We start from the raw sequence: 14,746 nt of genomic DNA, 5'->3' as shown, positions 1-14,746 counted from the left end.
CAAATAAAATAATAAGCATGTTATCAGCAAAACTTGTTCAGTCATTACCAGATTCATTGTAATATACACGACGCTAAAGTATGTATAAGTATGTACGCGTATGTGGGCAACCAGTCTAACTCATTGCTAACAGAATTGTGTTACGTATGTTATGTGCCGTTTTCAACCAAAAGGGCACTTATTGTCAGTTGTCAATAAGACGCTATTTCCATAAAGCTTTAACTTGGAACCAACCTTAACGACAACCGACAATGTAGTACCTTTTAGTTAAAAATTTCACATATTTGCCGACCGCCTCAGCTGCTTAACTCCATTACCTGTAGATATTTTAATTTAAAGGAATACAGATTGTGCGTGAACTAAATTAGCTCAGGAGCACCTAAATATGAATGTCTGCGAGTTGTCTTAAGCTCTGGTTTCCTAGGATAACGGTGCCGTCATATAGCGGCACGTAATATTACGGATGAAAAACTAATTTTCCTTCAATCGCCGCCCTCTAGGAAACCGCGCCGTTTTGTTTACATAGGGCCGGTTGCATCAAACTGTTTGTCATCGTTAAAGAGCTCACCAAATTTTATTGTATGGAAAGTTTCATAGTAAACCGCCGCGGCGCGCCGGGTGACATTGATCAGTCTGTCAAGTGCGGATGGTGCAACTGGCACTTAGAGATTGTTCTAGTGACGTCATTTCACCACTGTATTACGGCCGCAACGCTATCCTAGTAAACCATAGCTTTACAGCTCCATCTGGTAGTTGTGGTGATCTAATGGTTGTAGGGTACGTCAGGTAACTTGCCTGTTCAGCGATCCTGGCCAGCGTGTCGGCCATGGCGCGCCCCGTCTGGTCGACCATCCCGCGCAGCACGCCGCCCGGGCGCTCCAGTAGCACGTGCGGATGATCGAACTCCACCATCTGACCCGCGTCCATCACCAGAACCTGCGCACGTTAACACTACATTACAACACAATTTAAGAAATATGTCGGATGATAATCGGCGCAAGTCTGGTGAAAAAGAACATAAGTTTGATACAAGTTAGGTATATCACGATTTTACTCTTGAGCTCCCTAGAGCAACAGAAATGATAGAGAACAATCAATCTATTTTATCCAAAAATACTAGTCCGATCTTCCAGACGAAAACGTATTTTTGTTACGTATAAAATGGGTAATTCGAATTAGAGGAATCGTTAAGCTTTGGTTTCTTCCGATAGCGGTGCCGTTATAAAGCGGCTGTCACCATACAAATACTACGATATCCATATTTAGCCGTATTATTTAGTATGGAGACGGCCGCTATATGACGGCACCGCTATCCTAGGAAAACCGATCTTTACCGGTATTACTAAATAGCAAAAAGGGACAGAACGAAGTATCAGATTAGCCAAACATAATCCTAAAATTAACATTAACAACCAAGATATCGAAAAAAAACACAAATCAATCTGTATAAAAAGAAGAACGGTATCTGATCCCTGATTTATGCTCAAGTTACACACTTAGCAAGATCAAAGTGGCTGCTATTAAGATCTTACCTTATCAGAGTCCATAACTGTATGTAATCGATGGGCAATGGTAAGTACAGTGCAATCGGCAAATTTGTTTCTTATTGTTGTTTGAATCAGCGCATCCGTCCTGAAAATAGACATATTTTAAGTTAGAATCGAATGTACTAGCATTTAAGCATAAATTGGATAATTACCATTGTATCAATCAAATTAGCATACGTTTTAAATGAATAAATAAGATAATATATTATCTTTATCTTATTATATTAATCGCTTAATATTTTTTTATCAACATGTAAAAAAACTTTGCACATGTTTTTTACTGTTAGATTAGTTAAGCTTTGGTTTCCTCCGAAAGCGGTGCCGTCATATAGCGGCCGTCTCCATACAAATACTACGACATCCATATTTAGCCGTATTATTTAGTATGGAGACGGCCACTATATGACGGCACCGCTATCCTAGGAAAACCGATGTTTACTGCGGGTCGACGTTGGCTGTAGCCTCGTCGAGCACTAGCAGGCGGTTGCGGCGCACCACGGCGCGCGCCAGGCACACCAGCTGCCGCTGCCCCACGGAGAAGTTGCCGCCGCCCTCCGACATGTGCGAGCTGAGCCCCGCCGCGAGCTCCATCACCGCTTCCTTCAACTCCACCTGGACGGTAGACATGCAATAACACTTTAAAGGCTGTCGCGTCTACATGAACTCGGGCCCGTTTCACCACAATGACAATTTGTCGCTTGATATTGACAATTCATTTACACAAAACTTTTACAAATTATACACCAAAACCTTCCTCAAGAATCACTCTATTAATAGGTGAGCATGAAAATCCGTACAGTAGTTTTTGAGTTTATGGCGAACATAGAACGACAGACGCGGCAGGGGACTTTGTTTTATAATATGTATTGATAATTATAGTTAACCTTTTATATATACGTACTTATAACATTTTTAAAGTCTGTGCGGAAAGAGAAGAGTCGTGAAATGTATGGGATCCAATACATTCTACGAGTCTTCTCTTTCCGCACAGACTCCACAAGGGTTGTTTTTACTGAAATATTAATATTAAACATACTTCTTATAATAGAGGTTTTGTCATATATTTGTGAACACGTTGGCCGCTCCGCTATATCTGATGGCGACTGTTCATAGTAAAAGTGATGAGTTTTATAATGTGCATACGGCACGTACGAGTATGTCACCGCAGCGAGACTGTCACCTGAATTGCAAGAAATAAGAATACATAATATATGCGAGTGTTGGGGGGCGTCCATTAATTACGTGAGGGCTTCGGGGGAGGGATCAAGCCGAATCTCATTAAATCTCAGGTGGTGGAAATACCATGAAGTAATCCTCAAAATCCCCTCAAGTAATAGGGATGATGACACATGTTGAATTTTATAACAAAATCTAGTAAATTAGATAGCAAACGAGCAATTTATCACAATAATGTGGATATTAAAATAAAATATTAAAAAATTACAAAAATACAGTTTTGAAATTTAGGTTTTTTTTAACTTCCAAAAACGATAAAATTAAGGGTACCATTCGATTCCTTACATTTCATCCAAAAAAATATTGTACAGCAACTATATACATAAACGCAATATTTCACCGACAAAAACGCAATTTTCTTGTTTTGTCCATACTACAAGAATGGTCTCCCAGAGACCTTGACGTCACGTTCCCTTATAGTTTTGTTTAGGGCGTTTCGCGAGTGAAGTGCGACTGTCGGCCTTTGACTACAATTTCTGACTTTTGTGTTACTTTAATGCAATTCCCATATAGACATTTGATCCTAAAAACAAACCCGATCGATTAATACCATAAATGAAAATTTGTCATGTAGCCTATTAATGGACGCCCTTGCCGTTGAACACTCGCTCGCATACCTCCTCTAGGGCCCGCCACAGCACGTGGTCGGGGTACTCGTCGAAGGGGTCCAGGTTGTGCCGCATGGTGCCCGAGAACAGCACCGGCTCCTGCGGGATGATGGAGATGCGGCTGCGCAGCTCGTGCAGACCCAGGGCGGAGGTCTCGCGCCCGTCGATTATTATCTCGCCTTCTATCGTCGCCAGCCTGTAGCGATTTGACAAGCTCACAGACTAAACAATCTAACATACACTATAGTTCGTTTTTTTAGCATTAGAAAGAACTTGAAAGAAGGTAAGCGATCTTGACATGTCTTTTAATAGAAAAACGCTTTTTAAAAATCAGTAGGTAACTATTACTTATGAAAGCAGAAGAATAAAAATGATCGTATTAGATTCTTAATTGTTACATATTTGCCGTAACTTATTTTTAAAATGTGTTTTTCAATTAAAAGACACATCAAGATTGTTTACCTTATTTCTAATGCTAAAAAAACGAACTATAAACATACACTGAATTCGCAGACACGCTTCGCACGGGTAAACCTTAACAAATTTTACACCTAAACCTATCACTATTGATAGGAGAAAACCGCATGAAAATCCGTTCAGTACTTTTTGAGTTTATCGCGAGCATACAGGCAGACAGAGGCAGTGGGGACTTTGTTTTATAAGATGTAGTGATGTACGAGCGCAAGGACACATACCACGAACACCGTGTGTAACAAAAAAAGTTGAAAGTTTCTTAACACTTTGGACGCCTATTGAGTACCTTACTTACAACTTATTATACTTAGGTACTTTACTCTTACTCTTTAGGCTATATTTATATTTTATATTTATTTATTTTATACAGTGAAAGCTTACAGTACTACACCAATTCGCTTACACACTAGAAACATATATACATTACAGAAAAACAAAAGAAAAACATGCAAACAGATACAATGTCAAGAAGGATAAAACTTACAAATTCAGTCAATTACAATATTTTTAGGATTAAATAATGTCGAGAAAGATATAATTTACAATTCAGTCAATAATCTACAATATTTAGAATTAGGAAAGAGTCTAGCAGTATTGCATAGGTATGCTAAACTATCCATCGCAATTCAACGCGGTAACGCAGCTAGTGATGGGCACCTTTGCGCCGGAGGTAGCGCATGGAGCCCTCTTTCAGTAGTTTTTTTATTCCTTGTTTTATTTTAGATATATTTAGGGTTGTTAGTTTTAATTAGATTAGATATATTTAGGTTCATAAGTTATATATATATTTGTCTTTTTACCGTCTTTTTCAATAAAAAAAAATCTTTCAGAATTCGGTCTTTACTCTTTGGCCTTGAGATTGGATTGTCTGCCAATGCTTAGTTGACATTTCTTAATATTTATATTTCTTTAAAGTTACCTGAAGAGGGCGTTGATGAGCGAGGACTTGCCGGCGCCGGTGCGGCCGACGATGCCGACCTTCTCGCGCGGCTGGATGGTGAGCGTGAGGTCGCGCAGCACCGGCGGCTCGCCCGGCGTGTAGTACAGGAACATGTGCCGGAACTCCACGCGCCCCGCCTCGGGCCACGAGGGCGGAGGCTTGCGGCTGCCTTCAGACACCAACGGCGGCTCCGACTCTATCTTTGAGTACTCGTCCACTCTACGCAAATAACAATGCTTTGCTCAAACACTTCTTTTCTTGTCATGACGATGTCTCTGTCTCAGTAAAATATTAGAAGCCCTAACTTTGGTCGTCTATTTGCCTTTCTGTTTATTGCTCTTACATATTTTATTGAGGCAAATAGATGAACGAACAGACGAATTGGTTCCCAGTTGTAACATATCAACACAACAAATGTATTTTTTTAATTACAGACAGGCCAGCATTTTGGGGAGTTTCCCGGAAGCGGGTGAGTTAGGGGAGGTTTTTTTACATTCAGTTATGTTTTAGTTTAATTAGTTTTAAGCGTTTTAAACCGTGTAATAATATTTTTGTTACGTAACACATGTTTAAATACTAAATAAATACTAAAGACACTTCATATATTTAAGCAGATGTTAGATGTATATTTACCTTTCCACACTGGTCATCTGATTTTCCAATTCAGTAGATTGCCTCATGCCCCATTGGAACATACCAGTCAAGCTTATAGCCTGCGTTATAGCGAGACCTACGTCACCACCGCTAAATTGGCCAACTGTGTACAAAACAGAATACATTATTGTTGATACTAGGTACACATTGCTAATATTTTTTACGAACTTTCGCCAGGTGTTGAAATTCGGCCAGTGCCTTAAACGCGTCCATTCAAGCGTTCGCTAGACTTGCAAACAGTGTCTCGAGCAGTTCATACATTAGAATAGCATAATATGATGTAATATGTAACACAACGAGGGCGCAAAAAATTCTGACATGATGTTATGTGTACAGACGTAAAAGCGTATCACATATTTTTGCGGCCTTCGAAGAGTTACATATTATTACAGGTGACTGTACCTTACATTGTACAAGGCACCGAATTAAGTTTTTAAATAACACTAATATAATGTTAACATTGTATAGATACTACCTGAATTAAGAACGAGGAAGCTGAGAGTAACGATGGCGATGTATACGACACACACAAGGTCCAGCCAGAATCCAAACGCACGGGAAGTTGCGATGAATAAGTACCTGCGAAATAAACACATAGCATTCACTAAGTATAAATACTGGAAAACTGCATGCAGTAGACAGTTTCGCTGTTTTTGCCTGACTACATACGGGTCATTTTATTAGAATTTGTACACTACACTTTTTCAGATTTGAGAATTTTTGTTTTATTTCTACTCGGAATCACGAAGCTCTTTGGACCTGAGAAATAAGTATCCCAAGATTTTTTATTCCATACCGTCACCGTTTTTCATAGAATTTGTATGACGATAGCGGAATGGCAAGAACGTAAAATTTATGGAAATTATAGGACACTTTTTTCTTCTATTAAGATCGAAAGAGCTCATGATTCTGAGTAGAAATAACATAACAATTCCCAAATCTAAAAGTGTAGTATTTATTTATTTATAGTATGGCATTATACACTGTGTTTTTAAGTATTAACATGCAAATCATAACTTAAATTTAGCATTCCGTAAGTACATAGTCGATAGCGTCGCTCGTGAGGTCTTTGAAATCCATGGGCGGCCCGTCATACTTGGTTATGGGGCATTCGAAAACCATGTGCTGCACAGTTTGTTTAGGGTCTCCGCAATCGCATTTCTCAGCGTCAGTCCAGCCCCATTTTTTACGCAGGTAATCGCAATGACCTATTCCGGTTCTTATACGGTTTAAGAAACCAGATATGACGGTTTGTACAACGTCTTTGATACGACGACTGTACAATTTTTAATAAACTGGCCCATACATGCCTGTATGAGCCACGACGATACTACGGGTGAAGCGGCGCGTTGAGTAGAGTTGAGGAGTGTCTTTTCAAAAGGGTTTATTTTTTTCTTAGCGGTACTTCTAGAGAGAACCTTGCTCAAGAAAACTTAAGGTCCAATTTAGAAATAGATTCCCAGAAAAAATAAACCCTTTTGAAAAGACACTCCTCAGTTGCAAGAGCGGCCCGCCATTGTACTCACCAGGCGGAACTGTGCAGGTCCTTGTGGTTGTCGAACTCGCGCACGAGCGCTTCTTGCGCGCCGAACACGCGGATGGTGGTGATGCCCTGGAGCGACGCGTTGAGGTGAGTTGCAGGAGCGGCCCGCCATTGTACTCACCAGGCGGAACTGTGCAGGTCCTGGTGGTTGTCGAACTCGCGCACGAGCGCTTCTTGCGCGCCGAACACGCGGATGGTGGTGATGCCCTGGAGCGACGCGTTGAGATGAGTTGCAGGAGCGGCCCGCCATTGTACTCACCAGGCGGAACTGTGCAGGTCCTGGTGGTTGTCGAACTCGCGCACGAGCGCTTCTTGCGCGCCGAACGCGCGGATGGTGGTGATGCCCTGGAGCGACGCGTTGAGGTGCGAGAACACCGGGCTTCGAGCTGGGGAGGAACGCTACTGTAGAATGTTCGCGCGTAACCAAAGTACGTACGATACGTCTTTTGCGGACTCATTGCTTAATAATATGAGGATAGAATAGTACATTATTGTCGAGGTTCGGAAGTAGCTACTTGCTGGCTGAGGATTCGTTTTAAACGGACGACCTTGGGAGTCCGTTTAATTAAATCCGAAGCCAGCAAGTAGCCTTCCAGCCGAGTCATATATAGTGCTTTTCTCAAAAATGGTGCAAGAAATAGAAATTATTTACCGGAGCAACGGTCTAATTATCACAGAAAAAAGTAAAACCATTATATTTGCTTTACCGCCTTTAAAAAAAAAGAAGTGTATTTTTCTGCTGAAAATACGCCAACCTATTTGAGACACCTAAATAGTCACGGTACCAACATTATAATAATAAGTGCTGATCATCTGTTTGGCTGTTTCATTGGACCTATGCCTTCATTTGATATGGCCATTTCAACTTTTAAAAAGTTTGGAACTCGTTAAATAATGGAATTTGTATGCAACATTGCAGTCCCGAAATCGAGACTGCAATGTTTTTAACTTTTTAATTTTTTGACTGACCATAAACTACGCACTTCGCGACCAATTTTTTAACCGGCAACGTCGACTTTGCAGTCCATTTTTGAGAAAATATAAGTAGCATGTTATTGTGCGATTGTAAAAACGCTTATAGATACCCGATGAAGTATCTATAAACTAATGTATAAAATAGCAGTCGTCAGGTTTAAAATATAAGTAGTTTGGCTATCGAAGCCGTGCTTATGTTAGGGCAGAAGCGTATTGACGTAATACCATGAAATGAATATCGAGACGAGAACTTTAGAGGATCGTCAACTTAGTGGCAGTAGTCTGCGTTAACGTTAAGTTGCGTGTTATCAAGTTCACAACACATCACATAGTGTAGAGCAGCTACACGATATCTTGGCTTGCCCCTTATTCACCATGCTAACAATGACAATTACAATCCAATTGAAGAGATGTTTACAAAAACAACATAACTGACTACAATGGTTTACACCTGAAACGATTAACAATGTTCTTAAAAAAGTGTCAACCGCTCTAAGCAGTTATGTCGTTTTTGTAAACATCCCTTCAATTACTTTGCTAGTTCAACAAGTCAACATTGAAGATAGGTACCGTCTTCAATGTTCGTTACGTTCGTTTTTTTAGCATTAGAAATATGGTAAACAATCTTGATGTGCTTTTAATTGAAAAACACATTTTAAAAATAAGTTACGGTAAATATGTAACAATTATGAATCTAATACGATCTTTTATAGTCTTCTGCTTTCATAAGTTATTGATTTTTAAAACGTGTTTAAAAGACACGAAAAAAAAATTGAATACGAAACGAAAAAAAAAATCAAAATTGCTTACCTTCTTTCAAGTTCTTTCTAATGCTAAAAAAAAACGAACTATAGCATTAGTTACAGGCCCAGAATTGGACAGGAAATTGTCATTGTCAGGTGATAATGGTTAAGTTAGTGTAATACGAGTTGGTGCCTGTAGTTTGATGTTCAACATTGACACAGTATAGTAATGAGCGGCGTCTCAGAGATGACTCACTCACACCCTCGAGGCGCTTGATGCTGCGCGAGGAGGCGATGTAGACGATGCGCAGCCCGTAGAACACGAGCCCGATCACCAGCGTCGGCAGCAGCAGCCAGTAGTTCACCACGGCCACCACCACCACGATACCAATCAACGACAGACCAATCTACACGAATAAGATAACAATTGAGAATTAAAAGAAACAGAATGACAAGTTAATATTTGTGTGCGCAGTACAAATAAGTGCTGAAGTCAAATAGACACAAAGTGACCCGTAAATTCGTAAAATATAACGGCATAGGGCCATTTTATTTAAAGTTTGTCCCCTACAGATTTTTCTTTCAAATTTGGGATTTCTTATGTTATTTCTACTCAGAATCACGAGCTCTTTTGATCCTAAAGCTTTGGTTTCTTCCGAAAGCGGTGCCGTCATATAGCGGCCGTCTCCATACAAATACTACGACATCCATATTTAGCCGTATTATTTAGTATGGAGACGGCCGATATATGACGGCACCGCTATCCTAGGAAAACCGATCTTAATAGGAGAAAAAAAGTGTCCAAAAATTTCCATACATTTTTTGATCTTTCCATTCCGTGACCGCTATACAAAGTCTATGAAAAATGGTGACAAATGGAAATAAAAACCTTGGGATTTTTTTCCCCCCTATTAGGATAGAAAGAGCTCGTAATTCTGAGTAGAAATAACATAGAAATTCACAAATTAAAAATAAAATAGGGGACAACTTTAAATAAAATGCCCCCATAACGGAGAACTGCTGCTACAAAAAATAATGTCATTAATCGAACCCACCTGAAGTACATCGAGCAGCGCAGCGGGCAGCACCTCGTCCACGGCCCCCATGTCCTTAGAGAACCGGTTGAGGATCCTGCCCGAGGGGTTCACGTGGAAGAAGCGCATGGGCGCGCGCGTGATCGCCGAGAACATCTTGTTGTGCAGCCGGGTCGACGCGCGCATCGCCATCGAGAAGAACATGAACGAGCGGAGCAGCGATATCACTACCAACGCGATCACCATACCTGAAAGTAACTCCGGTATATTATATATCATCATCATAGGCCTTAGAGGATATAACCAAACGGAGACGCCTTGTCTGTAATTTTCTATACAAAAAAGTCTGCCGATTTTTGCTCGAGAGAGGCACGTCAAATGTATGCGTAACGTAAAAATAGCCATGACAGATAGAGATAGTGTATGACCATTGGCCGCCTATTTTCGACAGAGGGGAATGCCTGCTAATGGCTACTCCGTTTGGTTATATCCTCTAAGTCGTAGGCGGTTATCACACTGCCGCCGCAATTGGTTTCGAAATGCAAAGTGACGAACTCACGTGCGACAACGATGATACGGTGGTGTGATTTACTCCGTATCTTCGTCCGGAGCTGCGGTGCGCGACGAATCGCGTTTATTAAGAATCCGTACGGTACTACGGAGCTCGGTGTGGCATACCCTGCGGACCGCACCGCATCTCCGTTCGAAAGTGCGAACCGTCGTGCGGTTCGCACCTTCGCACGGGATGTGGAGCCAGTGTGTTACGCCACGCTGATTATGGATATTTCACCGTAAAATTGTAAACACTTGTCATATTATAATCTCGCTAGTTAAATTATAAACTGACGGTAGGGAGATTATAAACTAACGTAACCTACGTTAAATTGTACAATAAGATCACACAATCTTACGGTGTCAGATACAAATCAAGATTCTACAGTACAAATAAACCGCAGCTCCGGACGTCGCTCCGAAGTGCGGAGCAGTGTGATAACCGCTATAGTTTTTATTTATCTATCATCATCATCATAAATATGTAAGAGTATCGACTATCTGATATTGCCGTTCGTTTTGTAATCAAAACATCTTGACACAAATTCACAAGTATGACTATTTTTGAAAATCTATTTCAGTTAGCTTAGGAAACTTACCAGTGTAGATATAGATACAGTTGTATCGACTGAGCGGCCCGTTCCCAAACTGAACATCTTCGATCATCCGCTCGAGAGTCGTGTTGGTTGCTGCAAGTTTTAGGCCGGGGTTTCCCTCCAGTTCCTCCATTTTAACCCTGAACACATGCCAAGTTATTATAAAACTATGCGACTTAAATAATGTTTTGTATTTAGTTTGACTGAACTGAACTACTATCATCGTATTGAATAAAAAGCTGATAGACCACAGTTCGGTAAACATACTTAGATTTAGAACGCCCTCAGACAAGATGATGTGTTTTACGCAAGATGGCAGACTAAAACTATAAGCTTTATAGTGATTAAGACAAGGATATTTTGTAGTGCGATTCAGTGTTGAGTGGGTTTACAGAATTATGCCGCAGGTTTAGAGAATCAAACCCATTTCAGTTAATATTCATTTGGCCTTATAATATACTTGGAGCAGGTTAGTTACCAGTATGCCAAAATGCCGATTCGGCTGAAGGTCAAAGTCTACAAAACGGCAGTAAGACCAGCCATGATGTATGGTAGCGAGTGCTGGGCCGTCAAAAAGCAGCATGAACAAGATGCACACGACTGAAATGAGAATGCTACGGTCGGCAGCCGGAGTAACAAGATTGGACAGAGTGCGGAATGAATATATCCGAAGTTCTTTTAAAGTTGCTCCCATAGTGGATAAGATGGTGGAAAGTCGTATGCGATGGTACGGTCATGTAATGCGACGGGACGAAAACAACGCAGTAAAGAAGGCCCTGGCTATCCCGGATAAAAAGAGAGGTAGAGGGCGACCGCCCGCCACGTGGTGGACAACCGTTGCTAATGATCTTGAACGAGCTCAACTGGACAAGCAGACAACCCAAGACCGACTGTCTCGGCGCCGTAAAACGAGGAGGGCCGACCCCAAATAAAGGGATAAGGCACGGCAGAAGAAGAAGAAGCAGGTGTTTTCTCCATTTTTCTTTGTATAACGCTTCTCTATAACTTTTTAGTAATTTTTGTCACTGGTGGTTGTTGTTGATACCGTGAGTCTGCGCGCGCACTGCTAGGTCCCGGCAGAATACCAGCGCTGTGGCAGCAATGCTGCAGCACATGCTGAGTCGGCGCCTTTTCGCGACTACACAGTCGTGACAAAAAAAAAACAAACCTAGTATGTAGTTAGTTAGTAATTAGTTTAGTATAGTACTTAGACATAAGTTTTAGTTTTATTCTTATCATAAGTTCAATTTTTTTTGTCACGATATGGTTTTCCATCTATCGAAAAAGCGTTGGTGGCCTAGCGGTAAGAGCGTGCGACTTGCAATCCGGAGGTCGCGGGTTCGAACCCCGGCTCGTACCAATGAGTTTTTCGGAACTTATGTACGAAATATCATTTGATATTTACCAGTCGCTTTTCGGTGAAGGAAAACATCGTGAGGAAACCGGACTGATCCCAATACGGGCCTAGTTTACCCTCTGGGTTGGAAGGTCAGATGGCAGTCGCTTTCGTAAAAACTAGTGCCCACGCCAATTACTGGGATTAGTTGCCAAGCGGACCCCAGGCTCCCATGAGCCGTGGCAAAATGCCGGGACAACGCGAGGAGGATGATGATGGTTTTCCATCTATCTATCTATCTTGTATCTTGGTTTGTATCTATCTATCTATCTAGTTACCAGTAGCTGGTCCACCAATCGGAGCCGGAGCCGAACAGCTGCGCCAGCACCGCCACGAGCACCATCAGCGCGACGAGCAGCGCGTGGCCGCTCGCGCCCAGGTACGCGCCGTACACCTTCGCCGACACCGCGCCCGCCGACCGCATCTCGGCTTCCTCGCGCCCGCTTTCCGGCGGCGCTGTCGCTGTCAGATTATCCACGGAGCTGACCTAAAATAAAAACGATTTTTTTATGATGTAGGAGGCGAACGAGCAGACAGATCGCCTAATGGTAAGCCGCTCATGGAGAACACCATAGGGGTTGTAAGTGCGTTGCCGGCGTTTAAGATGGGAGTACGATCTTTTATTGTAGGTCGCATCGGTCCGGAAATACCGCAGGCGACAGTTCATTCCACAGTTTAGCTTTGCGAGGCAGGAAGTTTCTGGAGAAAAGCATAGTTGAGGACTGCCAACAATCTGACATTCAGTATTTGATTCACAGCGACTAGGCCTGTGGACTTGTCGGAGCATGTGAGTGAGCATATCCTGTACAAAAAATGTTTGTTTTTTAAGTAGGTACCTATTAAATTTCCTTTTCTGTTTCCTAATTTAACTTTGGTAACCAGTATAGTACGAAAGAACAGACTTCAGCCGCGGTAACTTTGCACAGACTTGGCAGTAACCAATGGATTCACGTCCGTTACTTACTTGACGTAGCACTTGGCATGACCACTTAAAGTTATTAATTGATAAGTTATCGCCATATTTTAATATTTTTATTTTTATTTTAGGACATTTGTTTATTTCTATTTGTACTTTTGACATGAAATCATTATTTATATGCATAACAATGTTGTGACATCCTTAAATTCAATTCTAGTCAATTTTATTTTCCTTATTTATTACATATTCATGATTCCAATTAATTTTATTATAAATCTTGATCTCATTGTCAAAATGTTGTGTTATGTTAATGATTAATTTTATTGTACTTACTAAACATGTAACTGTAATGTATTACTAACAATATTGTATGGAATTTTTAATTTTCCGAAATAAAGATTTTTTTTTAAGTAGTTGGACATGAAACTTACGGAGTGTATGCTCATCTGTCGCTTGCGGAAGCTGCCGCGCGGCGAGTCCTCGATGTCGTGCGCGGGCGCGTGCTCGGGCGCGGGCCGCTCCTCCTCCTCGCCGCGCGCCAGCAGCGTCGCGAAGTCCAGCCCCGACGCGCTCAGCGTCTCGAAGCTGCCCGCCGCGGCGATGGCGCCGTTCTTCAATATTATAATCTGGAAATATTCATGTAAGTTTATTCACAGCTAAATAAGATTAATAATAATGCTATCATCACACAGCAGTTTCAATAAGTACTAAACTAGGCTGAGGCTGTATCTTTAGGACGCATTGAGTGATTTAACAACGTGCGTCTAGATGCGAATACGCCGCTAAAACGCGATTTAGCTAGCGCATAGGCACGTTGCAGAGTTGCACCTCTTACCAAGTCAGGGTTCGAAATTATCAAGATAATTACCCGATAAATATCGGATAATTATGCCAGGTATGGATGGGCTATATTTATTTTCTTTGAATTCTTTGATAGAAAAAAATAAAAAGGGGGTCGTTTTTTATATTTTAGGGTTAAAATTTTAGGTTATTATCAAATCGATAATTATCAGGCATAAAAATCAAGATAACTATCATTGATAATTATCCTTTCGTAACGTATTGGTACAGGACCAAGTAACCCACACGGTCAGTTTGAGAGAATTTCATAAACATGTACATTCGCGGCACGATAGCCAGGTCTAGGTACAACATAAGAAGTGGAACCCGCGCCAATATCCTCGCTAGCAAATATAAATCAGTCATCAAAAGAACTAAGTGATCAGACGTAACTAGGATCTTTCGATGGTCAATTATCCCACTATTACCTGATCAACGTCTCTGAGAAACATCAGTTGGTGTGTGACAAGCACTCGCGTGGCGTGTCGCAGATAGCCGACGAGGCAGGACTCGAACAGATGTCGGCCCACGTGCGCGTCCACCGCCGACAGCGGGTCGTCCAGCAAGTAGATGTCGGCGCGCTTGTATACGGCGCGCGCTAGGGAGATACGGGCACGTTGGCCTGTAACGAACCGTGGATTAATAGGGATGTTGACAATTTTTTGGAACTGGTTTCATTTTGTAGATAG

The 14,746-nt window shown here is 41.6% G+C and overlaps 1 protein-coding gene and 1 long non-coding RNA gene across 2 annotated transcripts in view; one reads left to right on the top strand and one right to left on the bottom strand.

Annotated features, from left to right (window-relative positions):
• The window catches only part of LOC134661441 (uncharacterized), a 380,476-nt gene that overhangs the window by 324,580 nt on the left and 41,150 nt on the right, over window positions 1-14,746 (top strand). The window lies entirely within an intron of this gene.
• The window catches only part of LOC134661408 (ATP-binding cassette subfamily C member 4-like), a 44,078-nt gene that overhangs the window by 401 nt on the left and 28,931 nt on the right, over window positions 1-14,746 (bottom strand). The window contains exons 13-26 of the mRNA XM_063517480.1: window positions 14,486-14,679; window positions 13,649-13,843; window positions 12,577-12,785; window positions 10,906-11,042; window positions 9,776-10,002; window positions 8,977-9,127; window positions 7,262-7,388; window positions 5,935-6,038; window positions 5,439-5,562; window positions 4,785-5,024; window positions 3,401-3,587; window positions 1,987-2,159; window positions 1,533-1,632; window positions 796-936 (exon numbers count right to left, since the gene is read on the bottom strand). Coding sequence (XP_063373550.1) covers window positions 796-936; window positions 1,533-1,632; window positions 1,987-2,159; window positions 3,401-3,587; window positions 4,785-5,024; window positions 5,439-5,562; window positions 5,935-6,038; window positions 7,262-7,388; window positions 8,977-9,127; window positions 9,776-10,002; window positions 10,906-11,042; window positions 12,577-12,785; window positions 13,649-13,843; window positions 14,486-14,679 — 2,309 coding nt within the window. The remainder of the gene's footprint in view (window positions 1-795; window positions 937-1,532; window positions 1,633-1,986; window positions 2,160-3,400; window positions 3,588-4,784; window positions 5,025-5,438; window positions 5,563-5,934; window positions 6,039-7,261; window positions 7,389-8,976; window positions 9,128-9,775; window positions 10,003-10,905; window positions 11,043-12,576; window positions 12,786-13,648; window positions 13,844-14,485; window positions 14,680-14,746) is intronic.

Source organism: Cydia amplana, chromosome Z (genome assembly GCF_948474715.1).
Source record: "Cydia amplana chromosome Z, ilCydAmpl1.1, whole genome shotgun sequence".
Classification (NCBI taxonomy): Eukaryota; Metazoa; Arthropoda; class Insecta; order Lepidoptera; family Tortricidae; genus Cydia; species Cydia amplana.
This window is presented reverse-complemented; position numbering and strand designations above follow the sequence as displayed.